This window comes from Pithys albifrons, chromosome 1 (assembly GCF_047495875.1).
Source record: "Pithys albifrons albifrons isolate INPA30051 chromosome 1, PitAlb_v1, whole genome shotgun sequence".
Lineage (NCBI taxonomy): Eukaryota > Metazoa > Chordata > Aves > Passeriformes > Thamnophilidae > Pithys > Pithys albifrons.
Window position 1 is genome coordinate 79,597,942 of NC_092458.1, and position 18,944 is coordinate 79,616,885.

Sequence of the window (18,944 nt, forward strand, 5' to 3'; positions counted from 1 at the left end):
TGCAAGTTCTCTAGTTGCCTGCCTGTTCCCAGAATGATGGGAAACCTTCACATGGGCAAATAGTGATAGAACAAGGGGGAATGGTTTTAAAATAAAAGAGCAGATATTTAGATTAGATGTTAGGAAGAAATCCTTTACTGTGAAGGTGGTGAGGCACTGGAGCAGGTTGCCCAGAGAAGCTGTGGATTCCCCATCCCTGGAAGTGTTCAAGTCCAGCCTGGATGGGGCTTTGAGCAGCCTGTTCCAGTGGAAGGTGTCCCTGCCCATGGCTGTGGGGTTGGGAGTAGGGGATCTTGAAGATCCGCACCAATCCAAACAGTTCTATGATTCCATGATTCTCTGATGGGGCTGACACAGAGCACTGGCTAACAAACACAGAGGGATTAGGTAAAGGCACAGGGACAGGACCCCTTTTTTGGAAGGCACTACTGAAGATGGGGCTGCATGGTGGAAACGCATCTGGTTTCTGCCATGACTCCGTAAGCCCAGAGCACTGCAGGCACCAGCCAAGGTACATTCTAGGGGTGGGGAAATACACCTGCCTGATGGATATTTCACCTAGCTGGTGAGAAATAGTAAATACTACTGCTTGCAGACAGACTATATCCTACTAGAGACAAGGGTTCATGCCTCTGGTGCCTGACAAACTGGGAGGTGACTTTTGTCCAAGTGATTGTTCCTTGTTACACAGTACCAAAGCTTCTCTGGGTGAACATATGCACATGTGATACAGTCTCAAACCCACACAGCAGCAATGGGCTGAGAATTGTACCTCATAAGCCAATGTCTTTTGTAAGTCTTTGGGTGTAGTTAAACCTGAACTTTTGGTCACTTTTTGTATCTCACCTCAGTATAGCCAGGGAGGTCAGCCAAGAGTTGTCCCCACTCCCCACACAGGGCCATAGGCACCACCTAGGAGGGGTCAAGGATCATCCCAGGGATCACATTCTGACTTGGTTTCAAATTGTTTAAGGGATATTATTTTTTGTTTCCAAGGAGAAGTAAGAGCATCTTGGTGCAAGACAGTTTGAGACGTTCAATCTGCTTGTGAATATAATCACAAGTGACCTTGGCTGTAAATGCCTGATTTTTTTTTCACAGCCAATAGACAATGAGCAAAACCACATTTCTCGGTTGTTCAGAACATTTTTTAAATGTTTGTATCAATTTGGTGCAAGCAGCAACCTTTTAATATAGGACTCTTACACCAGGTCTGTTCATCCCCGCCCAGTCTGCCCCTTCTTGCAAGCTTCTACTGCCTGCAATGGGCAAGCAGGTTTTCTTGCTAAAATACTAGGAAAATACAGACTAAAAAGCCTCGCCTGTGTCCTGACCCTGTGTGATTAGGTCTTCTGTAACCTTCAGGCAGTCCTGGGAACAGTCCTGTCAGCTACTGCTCCAGCAGCCACAGCAATGTTTTTCACATCTCTGTTGCGGCAGCTGAAGGGGAAAACGTCGATTGGATTCCACTGGAATGAGAAGATTAATCATTCGCCTGGATTTCTAACCAGACTCTTCCACCCTGGGTAAAACTTTGGCATTAATATTTAAAATTCTTCTGACTGCTCTGTGTTTTAATTAGCAAGTGGAAAACTGCCTGGCCTGTGCCAAGAAAAAAAATCCTTAGGATCAAAGTAGGCTCTAATTCACACTTCTGCTTGCCACATTCAAAGGAATGTGTTGATAAAACAAGTATCCTCTTTGATGGAGATGGAAGGACATAATCCCTGAGCTGCAAAAGGTGAGTGCTGTGTCCTGAGTGAAGTGATCCCATTTCAATGTGTTTAAAGGCAAGGGAGAGCACTGGGTGATTTTGCCAGTACATCCACAATGGCAATTTTAGGCTTCTTATGAGGGAAAAATTATTGCTTCAAATGGTACTGTTAATATATCTACAGGATAAATAAAATATTCGGGATCTGCTACTAAGTAATAAGAAAACCCATGGAACTGTATAGCTCAAGGGAAAGTGTCAAAGTCTTCTGTTGCATTCTCAAAGGTGTGGGAGAAAATTTTTTTTGTAAAACGAGGCAACTTGTGGGACACCCACCCCCCCCCCAAATTGAGTAACCTGCAAGTACCTGCCAGAGCTGGATCCACCCAGGTGCAGCACAAAGATGAGGGAGGGAAATGGCTGTTTCCTTGGGGAAGTGTTCACTGTTTAGAAAAAACAATCTGAAAATGGAAATCTCCAGACCATTATTTAGCCACCAAAATGACTTACCCCAACTGGATTTTGCTACCTCCCATCCTCTTCCCAGTCCTATGTTTCTTCTGCATCACAGCAAGGATTCATAACCCTGATGCAGAATCATAGAATCAAATAACTTTAAAATTATTTAAAATTATTCTGAAGAAAAAAATATCCTCTCCTTTAGTGGATCTCAGTGGTAGATGTCAACACCTTCATCATCACCTCCAACAAGGACTCGTAGTAAGCGATGAAGGTCTGCAATGGAAGCAAACTCATAGAGCCTGAAAAGCAGCTGAAAGAGAGCAGACAAGGCATATTAATGATTATCCATCATCAAAGAATGACTGCAATCTTCGCTCTGGGATTTTGCACGTGTATCTCAGTCATGGCAAGAATGCCATAGATTGGGAGGGGAAAACTCTAGATCTGGACTGCTGAATTCCACTGCTGCTAGAGCAGCTCTGCCAACCAAAACTCCAGGGTGGCAGCAAAAGATGCTGCCTGCCTGCTCCCTCCAGCAGGAGGAAACACTGTCCTGGATGCTCAGTGAAGGAGCTGCTCTAGAGAAGCAGAAGGAGACACCCAAAGGCTGTCACTGCAGCTTGTAAGACAGAAGAGAGGACAGGGGACAGCTAATCCTTTGAGGAGCAGAGGTGAGGAAGGGATGAAGAGCCAAGAGGAACTGGGGCAAAAGGCTGCTGACAGGGAGCGTGGGGGTCTGGGTGCAAGATGGGGACTACAGCCACAGAGAGAGTGAGATGCAGAGCAAGGGCAGCAGTGGGGATGAAAATGAGCTTTAGAGAAGCCATGCATGCCAAGAACCTCAAGGAAAGGTGCAAAAAATTGCCTGCCATAGGCATATTTGCTTCTGGGGACCACAGGTGAGGCAGCAGCCTCATGAGACGCCTGCAGGGAGCCAAGCACTGTCACCCTGAGCAGACTCTCCTAAGGGCACACAAACCTCTATCACAGAATTGTGACATTTTAGGTTGACCCACCACTTCCCGCCATCTCCTGAGCAAGTCTCCTGCTGTATTTCTCTTTGCAAGAACAACTTTAGCAAGTTTGATGTGATCAAAGAGATACCCATCATATGACCAAAAAGTAACCAACCATGCCACATCAGGTGGTGGAAAATGCTCTCATTTCAGTCACATGCAGCCCAAACGTCTGGCCACAGGGCAGACAGAGCTGAAGGCATGAGCTCTTCCCTGCCAGCAGATCTGGCAATGTGGTTTTCTGAGTTTGAAAAAGAAACATTAATAACATCAACTCATATTACATAAATACCCACGGAAGCACAAAGCTGAAGCTGTCAGCTGAACTGCTTTGGCGTTACCTCATCCCTTACACTCCACTAGGACTTTATTGTGCAACAAATACCTACAATTTAAATGCTCAGTCACATTCCTGGTGCTTCTTCACCACCAAGTATTACTTCAAGGGCTAATGGTTTTAAACTACAGAAGAATCGATTTAGGTTAGATATAAGGAAGCTTTTTACAATGGGGATGGTGAGACACTGGGAACAGGTTGCCCAGAGAGGTGGTTGATGTCCCATCCCTGGAAACACTCAAGGCCAGGTTGGATGGGACTTTCAGCAACCTGGTCTAGAGGAAGGCATCCCAGAAGGGTGCATCTAGTCCAACCAGAGGAGGCTGGACTAGATGATCTTTGAAAAGTCCATTCCAATCCAAACTACTGTATGATTCTATGACTCTATTTCACTTACAAAGGCAGTACCGTGGTGTAAAGGAGAGCACTTCGGACTCCGAATCCCAAGGACCTGAGTTCCAGTCTCAGTGGGGACCATCCCCTGGCAGTTCAATGCCTCCCTGCCATCCCATCCCGTCACACCTCGAATGCTCAGCAGGGTCAGCCCCGGTTAGTACCAGGTGCTGTGACAGTCCCGAGGACTTCACTGTCACTGTCCAAGCTCGCTCGGCTGTGGCAGATGAAACTCAGGACTGAAACAGTGGGGCCAGTTCTGCGCACGCTGTGCCTCACCTAAAAAATCCACTGTGCAGGCTGGAAGGGCACGTGGGGAGAGCCCTGCCCTAATCTTTGTTTGCAAAGTTTGGCCATACATACGTTTCACTTATGACTCCAAGGAGCTTATTAAAAACAACCTGGACAAAAAGTCAGTTTTTCAAGCAGCAATTCTTTTATTATTGGGAAGAACATTAGGATTTTTTTTCTCTTACATATATTTGATTTGAATAAAAATAATTTAAAAAATTTAATTTCTTTTTATATTACATGAAAATAACTCGAAACAAGGACTGTGAATTTTAGAAGCAAGAAACATAGACAGAACTGTTGTTTAGCTGCTGAGATGTAGTTCTTATATTTTTTTTTTCAAAAAACCCCCTCAAATAGAGAAACAATCACAATTGTCATTCCAGTGAAGAAACATAATCCATCTATAAAATATCTTTAAGTTTGAGAATGGTATATAGTTACACTAGAAAGTATTCATAATATAGTGTGTGAGTTCTAATATACCAGCTAAAATATATAACTTCTCAGATTTACAAGGTCAAATATTTTAGACCATATTCCAGTGGAAAAACACTACAAGCCTATTACAATCATTTTAAAGTTCTTGCTGAATTAACTTTTATTTCCTTTTGAGGAATTTTAATGTAATATTTTTCAAGCAATAAAATATTGCATACAAACTAGCTTGCAGAACTTTATTCACACTAACTTGGACAACCACTGTTTTATAGGATGAAGCACCTTTAGTAACAGTGATAAAGCATCACTGTTAGTGTAGCTGATGAAGAAGCAGATTTTATGCACAAATTGGTACAATTTTCATAACAATCTGTAAAACAGATAAAAATTACTGCACATTCGGTATTAAATTAAAATTGGAATTAAAATATCCTTATGTCTGGGGTGGGATTACAGTGTTCCATGACAAAGTCTATTAATTAGTCCAATTCAAATAATTTGACAAAGGCTTCCAATAAAACACCAATTTCTTCCTTTATTTTTAAAATATATGCAACCCACTGCAATTTCAATTCCTTGGTTTATCTCACCTCTTTTCAGTTGAATGTGAATATAGTTCATTTTTTCATTAAGTTCTAGGATAACGCACATTATTCATCATCACCTGAATGGCTTCTAGTTTAAAAAAAGCCCCAAACACTAAAAAATAAGCAATTAGCATGTCAAGGTCTTGCTTTAGAACACAAATCTGCAGAAACAGGCAGGGTAAAAATGAGATGGATTTTGTGTAGGTAGTTATTTGCATTGAGTACCATATCAAATTCAATGTAACTGTGCCAGTTGTGGCTGGCTGATGGCCCGATGGAAACCATTCTTCACCAAGTACAAGGAAAAAACACTATTAATACGATTGTCAAAACTGTTCTCTTGTAACAGTCTAACCTCAGGGGTCAGCTCTCTTCTAAAGAAATGCTTGAAACACTGGCTGGTGTTGCAGCCTGACAAACAACCCGATGCCATCTAAGGTGACAATATCAAGCCCTTTTAAAAACAAACATTTCACTTTAGTATGCCTTGGGGGGGAGGGGGGGGGCAGGGAGCGTTTCGTTTTGTTCTTGGCTTTTTTATTTTTGTAACTGCTGTTTCCAGCACCATCTCAGAAGCTGGAAGGTTTCGTTCCTTCCTCTGCTGGTTTTGTCTTTTTCCACTTGGCAGATACTGACCACCACACCCACTGCTCCTCGGGGCGCAGCAGCCACCAGGATTGACTTCTTCTTTTCCTTGTCTGTTATCTATATCATCAGTGAAATTTACAGCTCCGGAATGTGATTTTTGAATTAATATGCATTTTCTTTTCCCAAGGAATGCCTGTTTTTGCAACCACAGCTGTGTAAAAATACTCTAATTTTAACTAATGAGTGGGTGGTGGCTCTTTTGAGACAAATCACTGATGCAATTTAGAAAACCAAGGAGGAACTTTCACCTAACTGCAACAGTTTTAAGACCAGGTAAAATTTTGGACCTAAACTATGACAATTGTCTTTCTTTGTAAATTAAGAATTAATTTTAGTTTTACCAAGAAATATTCTACTGGTATGAACTACAGAATTTTTGAAATTATGATGCATATTTATGTTTTACTTCTCTAAATATATTACTCATTTGTTTAATTCATTCAAGATTCTACCATACTGTCAACCAACTACAGCAATCCAGAAACATTTTCTGTTTATGGAAGGGGCTTAATCACTAAGCCACACCCTCCAGCAAAGCTTCAGTATTTTTGATTGGTAAAAAGTATTTCTCATTGTAATAATACTGAAGTGGAGCCCTTGTCCTCCTCCATATATATGACTGTCAAGTTAATTAACTTTTCAGGACAAAATGCTAATCACATTCAATGACAAGTCACACTGCTGTGTTCAAGACAGCTCCAGTGGTAGCTCTGGTGGCACAACTGTGTATCTTGGGTCAAGCTTAGGTGTGAAATCCTTGAAGTTCTTAGATGCTTCAGTACCAAATACATCTAAAACTTTTCTGTTCATGAGAGCAAACCTGAAAAAGACAAGAGAACATGAATTCAAGATTAATTTACTTATGAAAAAATAAAATTATTGTTAAAACACTTTCATTTTATGAAAGACTATCAAAATCTCTGAAATATAGGCTTAAGCCTGTACTGTTTAGAGATTGCAAGTTATTCATCTCAGGCAATAAAGATTTTAAAAAAATATACATTTGACAAATGTGACTAATAGTGCTTTGTGTAGGTATACTTCATATAATGCAACTTGTGAAAAAGGGGAGAAACCCCTTCTACTTTTAACGCCACAAAAAAAAGGTCAAACCAAAATATGCTACTGTTCTCTCTCATTCCAGCAAAGCAAAGTCAGGCGCTGCCTGTCCAAGTCTGGATGATAATTTTCTAGGTGTTGCAAATATTTCCATTTCATTACTCTTCAAAACTATAAACTGCAAAACTTACGAAATGTCAAAAGAAATTGCCTCTATGGAGAGACTGTCAGAATTACTATTACAGATATTTGCTTTAGATAAAATAAATGGCCAGAACAGAATTTCTTTTCCCTCCTCTCTTTCAACTAAGGCAGGCTTAGAATTAGGACAATATTGAAAAACGCAGCCAAAACTGCATATCTGCACTGACATCATCCCCTATATTGTGTTTGTATGGCCTCAGGGTTTGCCCGTAGGCTGCCTCCAGGCATCCCAATAAAACTTCCCACTACATCTAGCAAAATTTACTCCAAAAAGGACAGTTTTTTAGAGCCCTGTAGCAATTAATAAATATCCAGTTAATATATTACAATGTAAATTTACGATCAGTGAATTTTTTTCATTTTTCAATTTTTTCATTTTTCCAAGAAAAAAAAATCCTTTCCCAAGTGAAACAGATGTCCTATAAAAACAACTGAAACTTTAAAGTATTCTTAGGCAACATTCCAGCATTTCTTGCAATGCTTTTAAACACATAATAATTCCATGCTGTCAATCACTGTACATACTGAGTGATTTCTTCAACATATATAGTTGTTTACTGGATTCTTCATATTCCACTGAAATCTGAAAGCATTCCACCCTCCAAGTGAATTAAAGATAAAAAAGGCTTCAAGTAAAACACTCATCTGCTAAACAGTCTTCACAAGATTTTAAGTCGTTGCTCCCGGCATTAGACTAAAACCAGAAATGTCACTTCAGCAGCAAACAACTTCAGGTATACTGGAAACCATTTGAAAGGCAAAGTAAATCCTCAGGAAATTAACCCTTATGTACTTCTTCAGCTCTGCTGTTGACAGTGAATGTCACAGAAAGTTGAATATGATCAATGATGTGTTTAGACAAGCCATAACACACCCTTGATTACATACCTGCCCTTTGTTAATCGTAAAAGAAATTTCCAGTATGAAGGTCTCAGGTTCTGAACTTCCATGACAGCCTGCAAGGAGAGGATTCTGTCAGAGCCAGGTGACAGCATCTGTCAAAAGCTTCATCTGCTACATTATGTTGCCAAAACTCCCAAAAGGATTGCTATGGAAATAATTTTTACTGCTTTCTGCTGAATTCAATGCTCTATGTGATCACTTCTCAGAAGACTATCTTTTATAAATGGTGGCAATTTAATTACATCTCGCTGCAGAGAAAGCAGCAACAATCATTATTCCCACATATATGATTTTGCACTTATGGAAGCTCAATTTACCCGCTGCTTTATCCCCCACCTACTCTGCATTTTGTGATCAAACATTTCTGCAGTCATATCTATATTTCACATTACATTATCCTAAAAAATGTCTCATAACCAAAATCCTTAAATCCTTATCTTCTCTCTTTCCATTCCATTACTTTTCCAGATCTCTTAGAGATATCGTGAATAACAAACACATCAGCATAGATCCCTAAGTTCTCCTTTCTTCTTCTTTGTAAACCTAGCAATTTATTTCAAGTTTTGGATTTATTTTTCAATTAGTTATTAATTAATTAAAAACCCCTTCGCTCTTTTCTCATATGAACTTTATGTCTGTTAGTCTCATACAGCAGTTGGTTCCTGATAGTAGTATTTGGAGATCTCAATGCTGCAGAACTTCAGGCACATCCCAAGCACTAAAATTTTCAGTTCACTTTCACACTAGACTTGGAGATATTCCCAAATACATGTAAACAATTAGGAGAAGGAGGAGTGTCTGTTAAGCACGAGGTAGCAGAAGATTGCTTTAGGGTGATTTTCTGTTCTCTCTTTTGAGAGAGAGCACATTACATATAGCTATGGAGGTCCACAAAACATACAGTGGGATGTTTCAGCAGAAGGTCTAGAAATGGCGAGATGTAGTAGAGCAATTTGGGTACCACTGAAATGCTGTTTTGCCAGTTGAGGTAGACGATAAAAGGACTGAAGGTAAAGGCACGGAACTGACTTGAGAAGTGCAAAAGATGGTAACAACCGCTTATTTCAAATGTATTCAGCTATAAGCATATGAGAAATGACCTTCCTGCAGTGACACTCAGAAATAGGATGCAGGAGCCCCAGCATCCCGCTGCAATCATTACATCACACCATGTTTTCTATGTTAGTGTCCCTGTGCTCCCCATATCATTCAATATGTGACTTAAAGAATTTCATGTTCTGTTAAAGAACAACATACTTACTGCCTGAAAGCATATTGATGTAGAAATGGCATAGATAATGCTGTCTGCATGAGGAAAATAGGGAACCTTCCCTGCTTCAATGCCTTTGAAGTATATAGTCTATAAAAATAAGCAGAAAATGCTGAATAAAACAAAACAAAAGTAGCTTTTTACTTTCCATTTTACATTTTCAAAGAAGCATGTCAACATTTTTAACCTATGCTGATGTATTTTTGTAGGTGCACAAACATGACATTGACTGAGATAGAAGTTATCCAAGATCAATCTAGTAAGAGGCTATTAATGCATAGAATGGGATTAGCAACAGCTTGGGTGTCACAGATCCTAAAGATAAAAAAGGGAAAGTTTGTTCTGTTCAATTTTTCATTTTAAAAAAGCAAAAGAACAATGCCATAACTATTCCAACAAAGTGAATATTCACTGTTCTTAAACAGCTTGAAATCACATACTTTACTTTCTGAGAAAACATGTTAAGTTTATTTTCCTGAGCACAGCTTGACCTTGCAAAGCAGCACACGCCTCTTTGGTCAGTTACTCTTGGCTTGTGTAAGATGATAAAAGTAGTAAAAAAAAAAAGAAAAAGAAAGAAACAACACACAGCACTTTTCTTATTTCACTGCGGCTACGATGTCTCAAAGTCCAGAGAAAACCATCAGCAATACAAGATAATATTGTTTTTTTACAACTGGTGTTCTAAAAGTGAGTATGAAAAACTCAGAATTGCCTTTATATAACCAATATCTGAACTCCCTTCAGAGCTTGGTCTAGGATAACAAGGAGGAGCAATAAACAGAGAATATCTTCCCTTTATATGTTTAATTTTATGCATAATAAAAGTTCTTTGTGTTTATGTTCTTTTAAGTGAATTCTGCTCTGGTAATGGAGGTGGATAAATATCACTAGGGAACAAGGCCTTCAAGGTCTGCACAAATATGTGATTTGAGATGATGAGAACATTCTCAAACTTATTCCAGTGGTGCTGTTGGGGAAATAAACATGACTAAGACTTGACTTTATGGAAAAATCACAGTAAAAAATCAAATGCTGGTTAGTAAAATATAATTGACGTAACCAAACTCTGTAACTTTTTTTTCCTGGGCTCCTAATTTTAACAAGTTCATAGAAATAATTCACGACTGAAGAATAGTAATTAGAACAAAGTTCATTCCAAAGGTGAGAATTCAATCAGTTGAAGCACACTGACAAACAACTTCAGCTATAGACTAAAACCTAAGCTATTTTGAGTTATCTTCGACTGCTCAATGCCAAAATTAGGGAACAAAGGCAGGAAGCTAAGCTGTAGCTTTTGGCAATATATCTGCAATTAAGGTCTAGGTCTGATTTATGTTTCTGGTGGAATAGACATTCTTGGAACTATCAGATTTAAAAAATTTGCAAAAACTACAAAGCAAAGGGCTATCAGGAGATTAAGACAATTCATGGACAATATACATGGAGACCAGGGGATAAAGGGCTTTTAAAATGAGTCACAGAGAAGAAAATAAGAAAGAAATGAGACCACAGGGCAGCAAATGCCTCTTGGCACATGTCACAGACTAAAATACATCGTTGCCACCCAACTTTGTATTTTACTGGAAGTGACTGACAAAGCATGTGAAGTTCATTTTTTTCTGCCTTGACAAATAGATGAAGACCTGTGTTACAAGGGTAACAACTTACCTCTACTAATTTGGACACCAGATACATAGAGATAGTTGTACTTTTGTAAAACATCATAGAAATTCCTGCTAGACACCCTGCAACAATTGGAAAACAAAAGCACAGTTACTTGTGTTGCTGTTGCAGTATGCCAGCCCAACAAACACTGCACAGGACTATTTATTTCTGTTGCTACAACATAGTTCAGTGATGTCCCCGTGCTGCCCACCCAAATATGGCTTGAGTCATTAAAAAGAGGAAGTTTTGAAACTCTGAAACAAATCTGTATTTCAGTGCTCAGAAGCATGGAATCACACTGCTCTCTTCTTTGTGGCTAAGAAACCTCTGAGGTTCCAATACATGACAGATGCACAAAGAGCAGGAAAGAGCCTGAACTGCCACACAGATTTTATGGCAAAAGGGCTCTTCTTAGGACCCAGAGGAGCCCATAACTTCCAGTTTGTATTCTGTCACATATGGAAGAGTTAATATTTGCATGTCACATCTCTCTCGTATCTCCACACTTTAAAATTAAAGAACAAGTTTATATTTGTGCACAAAATGACGCACTGTCCTTGAAGTGGACCATAAACCCCACACCATTTGACTGAATTTACCTTACAATTTTAATTGCAACCCTTTCTTTGAAGCCACTTGAAACATCACAGTCACTCTGACACAACCTTGATATACACACTCCTATTTTAAGCACAGAAGTCTGAAAAGGGAATGGGAGGACAGACAAGACAAATATTTGCAGAGTCTCAACATAGTCAAAATAAACTTCTTTTCATGGACTCACCAGCTACAAGTGCATGAAGCTCATCATCAAGGTTTCGGACCCAGCGCAGAAAGCAACTCGTACCCTGCAGGTGAACAGAAAGCAGGATTAGCCCTATGACCTTCACAAGATACAGGCTGGAGATATTCTTCTATAAACTAGTAATACAGCACACACTAGAAATTAAGAGTGTAGTGTGATAATACCCATATTAATAGTCATAAAATGGTTTGGGTTGGCCTGGCCCCATCTGGCCCGGCTTTGAATAGTTCCATGGATAATGAATTCTTCTGCTTGGTAAGACTTCTATAATAAAAGGCAATTTAATTGATGTAGGAGGAGGCAAACTTTCCCATTGTAAGAACTTTGTAAGGGAAATGTAAAATCACACTGTAATCTCTTAAGAGCTGTAGAAACTTTCATTATCAGGACATGTTCTGTCTGATTCAGTAATCTTCTTTACTACATCAAGAAACAGTGAATTACATCAACAAAAACAGAGGACATCAACAGAACCAAAGAACAATCTTTAAAAGCACTGGTGATACCAAAGAGAGTTGGACACAGTACCCAAAACCTTTCAGGGTTTTAATTTACAGTTTACCACTATCATGTCTTTCAAAATCAGAAAGCAGATCAATCTAATTTGAATACCAATCTAATATCAAAACTCTTGAATTCACATCATCTTCATTTGCTGTAGCTGTCTAGATTCTTTCCCATGATAAAGGTTGTTTTCAATTACACACCAAACTCCTTGAGATTTTTTCCATATGTCCAATAAAGTCTGGAACCACGAAAATATATTAACTTAAAAAAATTCAGAACTGCATATTCCTTTGGATTCAAGATACACCAAACTTTTCTGGTTTTTTTTGGTTGTGTTCCAATTTTTATGAGTGACTAGGATCTCTGCTGCCCTACATGCTTCTCTCAAACTGGAAAAAAACCCATAATGTAACCCAAATTTGTTAAGTCATGAAATGTAAATAATAACATATAATAGAACCATAATAGTACATGACCATTTAGCCTGGAAAGGTCATTTAAGATCCTCAAGTCCAACTGTTAACCCAGCACCCGCTAAGTCCATTACTAAACCATGTTCCCAAGTGCCACATTTACACACCTTTTGAACACTTTCAGGGATGGTGACTCTACCAGTTCCCTGGGAAGCTTCTTCCACTACTTGACAACCTTTGTGATGAAGAAAGATTTCCTCCTATCCCATCTAATATCTCTCCTGAGCAACTTGAGGCCACTTCCTTTTGTCCCAATACTTGTTATTCAGGAGAAGAGCCAGACCTCAACCTGCACACAACCTCCTTTCAGGCAGTTGTTGAGAGCAAGAAGGTCCTCCCTGAGCCTCCTTTTCTCCAGACTAAACACCCACAGGTCCTCCAGCTGCTCCTCCTAAGACTTGTGCTCCAGACCTTCCCCGAGCTCCATTGCCCTTCTCTGGACACATTCCAGCACCTCAATGTCCTTCTTGTAGTGAGAGGCCCAAAACCGAACACAGGACTTGAGGTGTGGCCTCACCAGTGCCAAGTAAATACTTAACAGATAATGAATAAAGGTCAGAGTAGGTCACCCTCATAAAATGAGTATCTGTAGGAGTAAATTATACTTAGCAATTGGAGCTTTTAAGGACATCAAAATATTTCCAGGTTTTTCAATTTAAATACTTTTTTCTCTAAAGGTTCTTTTCTTACAGTTTGAGGAAAAATTAAATTTTCAAATAAACTCTGGAAAGCCTATCTGCACTTTGACATGAAAAAATTTAAAACGGGGAACCTTCTAAATTCTTGTATTTACCCTGAATAATAGAAAATCATCTTAACTTTGCAGAGTGAATAACATGGCAGGTGAAAAGGCATGTGTGATTAAGAATATTAAAGTGCAAAAGTCACTTCAGTACTGCACTATGCTTTATATTCTGCCTTAGGGCATGTGCTTTGCAACCTTCTCCTTTGGCATACATAAACATAATTAGATTAATTCCAACAATGCTATATGAATACATATCAGTTCACAATCTGTCATCTTATAATGGTGTAGAAGGGCAGACTTATAAGCTCTAAGTGCAATGTCGCCTCACTACACATTGTATGTTCTGCAATTTCCTGCTATTTAGTGTCAAATAAGAATTTCAGTTATGTGAGCCAACAAAATCTAAAAATGGCTTCTCTCTGGCAACACTGCTGCTACTGCAGTCACTACTTGTGTCTGCACTACAATGTTTTCATGTGTCAGCGATTCCCTTTGAAATCCAAATGCACTTTCTCTAAGTACTCCCTATCTCCTGATCTTGAAACAATGCTGAAAAATCCATTTGGTTTTTTGGAAATTATAGAAAAAAACAGGAAATGGAAGACTAGATTTCCATTTACAATTTGATTATTGCAATAGTATAAATTTGTCAGTGACACGCTGTAGCAAACAGCATCAGTACTATTAAGCAGCTGGACATTTAGCTCTTTATGATCCTGTGAAAAGTGAAATAAAAAACATGGCATTTGTCATTTCTGTATGCTGTAAGCTTACTTTGTATATACTGACGAAAGATCCCAAAAAAGCTCCAAGCTGGAAATTTTCCTTGTTGTAGAAGAGGGAAAACAGACGTGATGGCTGTGTAAACAGATGCCGGAAGGTGGAAGGAATCCGAAGGCAACACTGGATCAGGTAACCAATGCTAAACATCCTAATGAAGCCCTAGAGAAAAGAAAGACAGATTTGGTAGTGAGAAACCTCAAATTCAGAAAAGAAAAAGCATCTACAGAAGGACTTGTTTTTGACACTGAGCAGTTTAAAATGAACTCCACAGATAATATGTAAAATTTACAAATGCATCCCCATCTTCAAACGCAAGACCTTTTTATCACTTTTGTTCCCCTGTAAAACAGCAAAAGCAAAAAAAATCACAGACAATTGACTCTTCTTTCATTTCTATCAGTTTCTGAAAGGACTCAAGAGAGAAACTCAATTTCTCTTCTACTCTAAAATTCTGTACTTTGAAGTAAACCTGATGACTTCATTTCCAGGTTACTGACCAGCTTTTAACCACAAATGGGTTTACAGAGGAAAGCAATGTGGCAAAAAAAAAAGAGCACTTTATAGACTCAAATGTCAGGAGAAAATACTAAGGAGGAAAAAGTCCACCAAAATAAAATTTCAGAAAGTGTGAGAATTAGAAATTAACCCTGGTGGCTTGGCACATGCTCATGGATTTTCCTTGTCTCCAGCAAAGGGAAGGGGAAAACTGGAAGGGAGTTTATATGCAGAGCCACTGAGAAAGCATAACATGGATTCCAATGAATTTACTTACTACTCCACCTTGGATACAGATCAGCTTTTTCTTGCCATGTCACAAAACCACATTGACTTTTTCTTTCCAAATTATTCTCCCTAGTTTCTCTTATAACTTCCTCCAATGTTTCCTATCATTATTCTTACCCTATGGCTGAACTTTTCTAAATTCTAAAGAAAATCTACCTAGTTTTGGGCTGTAAGATGCCTTATGTGAAAACTACTTGTGCCCTCACCATTGGCAAATGAGGTAGGCACCTTATTCAGTTCCAGTGACAGGGACACAATTCCAGTGACAGGGACAGCTGACAGACAGTTGATTGAGAAACCAACTGGCAAAGGATTTGATTGAGCAACCTTTCAGACTCTGAAATAAAACATTTTTGCCTCCTGCGGAATTTTGTGATACTTCATAAAGCCCAAAAATTTTTAATGTGGTTAAACATAAACTCTTCCTGAAGCAATTACTATCTGTGCTATTCAATAAGTGGTTTATGAGAATCAAGTGGAAGAAAATATGTTGTCATCCAATGATCCAGTAGCCTCTTTTTTTAAATGAAAAATTTCCATTCCTTTATCTGCTACTCTGAAAGTTATGTAAATTGTACATATTGAACAGCTAACTATGAAAATGCCTAACAAAAGCTATGTGAGATAGGCAGAGGTGTAAATGTGCTGTGAATTTTGGGTAGTTAAAATGTCACAATTAAGATGAACTTAAAATATTTGCATCTAAAATGAAGACGTATCCCACTGTGAAGTATATAGCTTTCATCATCCAAAAAAGGGCTAATTATGATGCCATGTACCATTATACAAAAAGAAAGTCCTAAATCCAGCAGTTATGAACAAAGCCCAAAACAGGAACACAAACAACAGAATGGTGCATTTGACATTTTTATCCATGAAAGGTGACTCTCATGGGGTGAGCCAACATCTCAGTTCCAACTGGAAACACTCAACATATCCCAATTTTATTTCTATTAGTAGCCTACTTAGAAGTGCTGAACTAAAGAACTGAGGGTTAGTGTTGATGTGCACGAAAGAGCAAGTATTGCACAAAATCTTTCTGTTTAGCTCATTACATCTATCAGGTGAAGCCAGATCACACTTACTGGTGTTTGTTTCACAGTCACAGGAAGTACTGTATCTTAAAATTAATGTACAGTATTGTAACTTTCATATTCCATAAGGAGAGCTCAAAGAAGAGTGGAGATAGAACACAGCAGAGCACATGCAGGACATTATAACAAACTGAAGTGAGTGAGCAAACAAAACTGTAAGAGCCATTTCTCCACAGAGGTTCTGAATTGGAGCTCAGATCAGCCAGAATTAGTAGCACAGAGTAAGGACAGGTCTCCAAAATTTGTTGAATAAAACTTTTTTTCTGCCTTTGAGAAACAAATTGCTTAATAAGATAGTCAAGATATTGGCTATAACTCAAATTTGAAAAAAGCACATGTGCACGTAAACAGAGTTCAGTAACATACCAAAAACTCAGTCAACCTGTTGTAATACATCAGGAATTAGTTAAAATATTTTAAATAAATTGATTAAGATAATTAACATTTATTTGGGGTGTACATGTTTCTTCAAGAAACAGAACATAGAGACTACAATTATCAGAAAAAAAATCAGAGACATTGTGGATGCCCCATCCCTGGAACTGCTCAAAGTCAGGTTGTATGGGGCTTTGAGTAACCTGGTCTAGTGGAAGGTGTCCCTGCCCATGGTGAGGGGCTTGCAATGAAATGGTTTTTAAGGTCCCTTCCAACCCAAACCATTCTATTATTCTATGACTTTCTTTGTGGTCATCCTAGTTGGGAGGGTTATCTGGTCCCAGTTGCAGCACCAGAAGAAAAAATGGACAACTGAACTTTTACTGATGGTTAATGTCTCCTCACTGTAATCAACTGGAATCCAAAAGAGCAAAAATGTTTGACTGCTTCTGGCAGCTCTTTTTAGACATTTACAAACCCAAAGCATCTTACGTATTTAAAGTTTGAAGGGAAGTACATGAAATCAGGTGGTATGTCACTACTGAATGTTACATAAAAGCTATCCTGGATGATGTCAACTAGATAATGAGCATTGAAATGTGAAGAGGAAGAGTACTTCTGAATATCAACTTTCTGCCCTGCTTCCATGTTCTTTTAATCACTCCCATGTCTCTGCCCTCACCTAAGAAAGGATAGGGACAGTAGTGTGGGGCTGGTCTACTGTAATTTGAGAAACTCAAAAATTGAAATCAAATTTGGGTCTCTCAACTAGAGTAATTCAACAAGACTAACTCCTATTTCTTCATCATCCTCCTGTTTTAAAGCCATTTCAAGCTTATTATATTCCACAATGGTCAGATTACATCTCTTTACCCATGAAGTCTCACACACATTCTTCCAGCAGATTATGAGTTTTCCATGGAGAAGGGGCATCCATTCCATGATGAGTACTCTAAGAGAAATTCCCAGTTATTTGCTCTAACTGTGCTTGTGAAATAAGATGGTGTTATGACAGTACTTAAGATTTGAAAGCTGAGCACGCAGAACAGGATGCATATGGATTTTGTGTGATATTAATAAAAAGCTCTGAAAGCAAGCCTGGACTAATCATAGTTAAGATACTGTAAAATATGCCTATGCAACCAAAGACAGCACTTTTACTTTGTAAAAGTGCAGCAGATAGAAGTCATAGTGAAGTACCCATGAAGAACCAGATGTACACCAGGAGATACCACCATCAGAAGAGATCTGGACAAGCAGCATATCAAAGCTGCATAAAATCACTTCTGCTTAATTTTAATCTTTGTTTTGAATGTAACGTTCACTGCAGTCTTGGACATTGATTCGGAAGGCCAGACACTTGATAGCTATGGGGAAAACAGAGTACTCTGCAGATGGAGGCACAGGAATGTTTGCTTCCCAGAGGATGCTGACCTGACCAAACATAAGGACTCAGGAGATGGGAGACAAAACAGGCCAGGAGGCATTGAACAGCAAACATACCGGGCAAGGCACTGAACAAACACAAAGCAAATGGCAAGTCTGTGTCCCCAGAGATGTTATGCCTTGAAGAAAAGAGCCATGAATGAAACATTAAGTGGATTGAGTCAGTGGTGACAGGTTGTAAAATTTTAATCTGGGTTTGTTAAATATATGTCATACCTACAACAGATATGTGACATAACTATCCTGAACTATTCATGAATGTTCTACTAAATATTCTCACTCTAACTCAGCAGAACAATTAAGCACCATCTCAAATTCTATTAACTCCAGCACAACTTACACCAATGTTACACCACGGTATGCTAACACACTGCAGTATAAGAGCATTAACACAAGAAAAAATGATGTTGCTAGTCAACATACATGAATAAAAGTTGTGCTAGATCCATTCTGATGCTAAATTTAAGCATGGCTTTTCTGAGATAACATAAACTGTATGTAAATTTTAATTTTAAAAAGTTATTTTTAAAATTAATATATGTCAAAAGCATTGAGATTGTCTGGAGTCTTCCCAACTCCCAAAACAGGCATAGCAGGTGGTACCACCTGTGCCAACCCAATGCCAGCCAAGGCAAATCTCTGCACAGTACTCCTCTGAAAAAAAATGCACTGATCACATTAATAATGGAGGATGAATTATACCACTGAAATAAACAGCTCTTCCTGGGTGCAACAACTGTGTCCAATCTCTCATTACCCTGAGGCCTTAAAATAAATGACTGGGGGAGCAAGCCCAGTGCTTGGCAGCGATGTGCCAGAGCCGCGCAGCTGCACGTGAACCAGGGCTGCGCTGCCTGCCACAGCAGCACATTCCAGGTGCTTTATTTAGGGGGGAGGCACAAGTGGGCTCAGCCGTGAAGTGAATCACATAGTTAAA

The 18,944-nt window shown here is 39.0% G+C and overlaps 1 protein-coding gene across 1 annotated transcript in view; it reads right to left on the bottom strand.

Annotated features, from left to right (window-relative positions):
- Positions 1-4,335: 4,335 nt before the first annotated feature.
- Positions 4,336-18,944, bottom strand: part of TMEM135 (transmembrane protein 135) — a 180,653-nt gene continuing 166,044 nt past the window's right edge. The window contains exons 10-15 of the mRNA XM_071556068.1: positions 14,301-14,468; positions 11,778-11,841; positions 10,997-11,073; positions 9,317-9,415; positions 8,041-8,108; positions 4,336-6,709 (exon numbers count right to left, since the gene is read on the bottom strand). Of these exons, the coding sequence (XP_071412169.1) occupies positions 6,577-6,709; positions 8,041-8,108; positions 9,317-9,415; positions 10,997-11,073; positions 11,778-11,841; positions 14,301-14,468 (609 nt within the window). The 3' untranslated portion in view covers positions 4,336-6,576. The remainder of the gene's footprint in view (positions 6,710-8,040; positions 8,109-9,316; positions 9,416-10,996; positions 11,074-11,777; positions 11,842-14,300; positions 14,469-18,944) is intronic.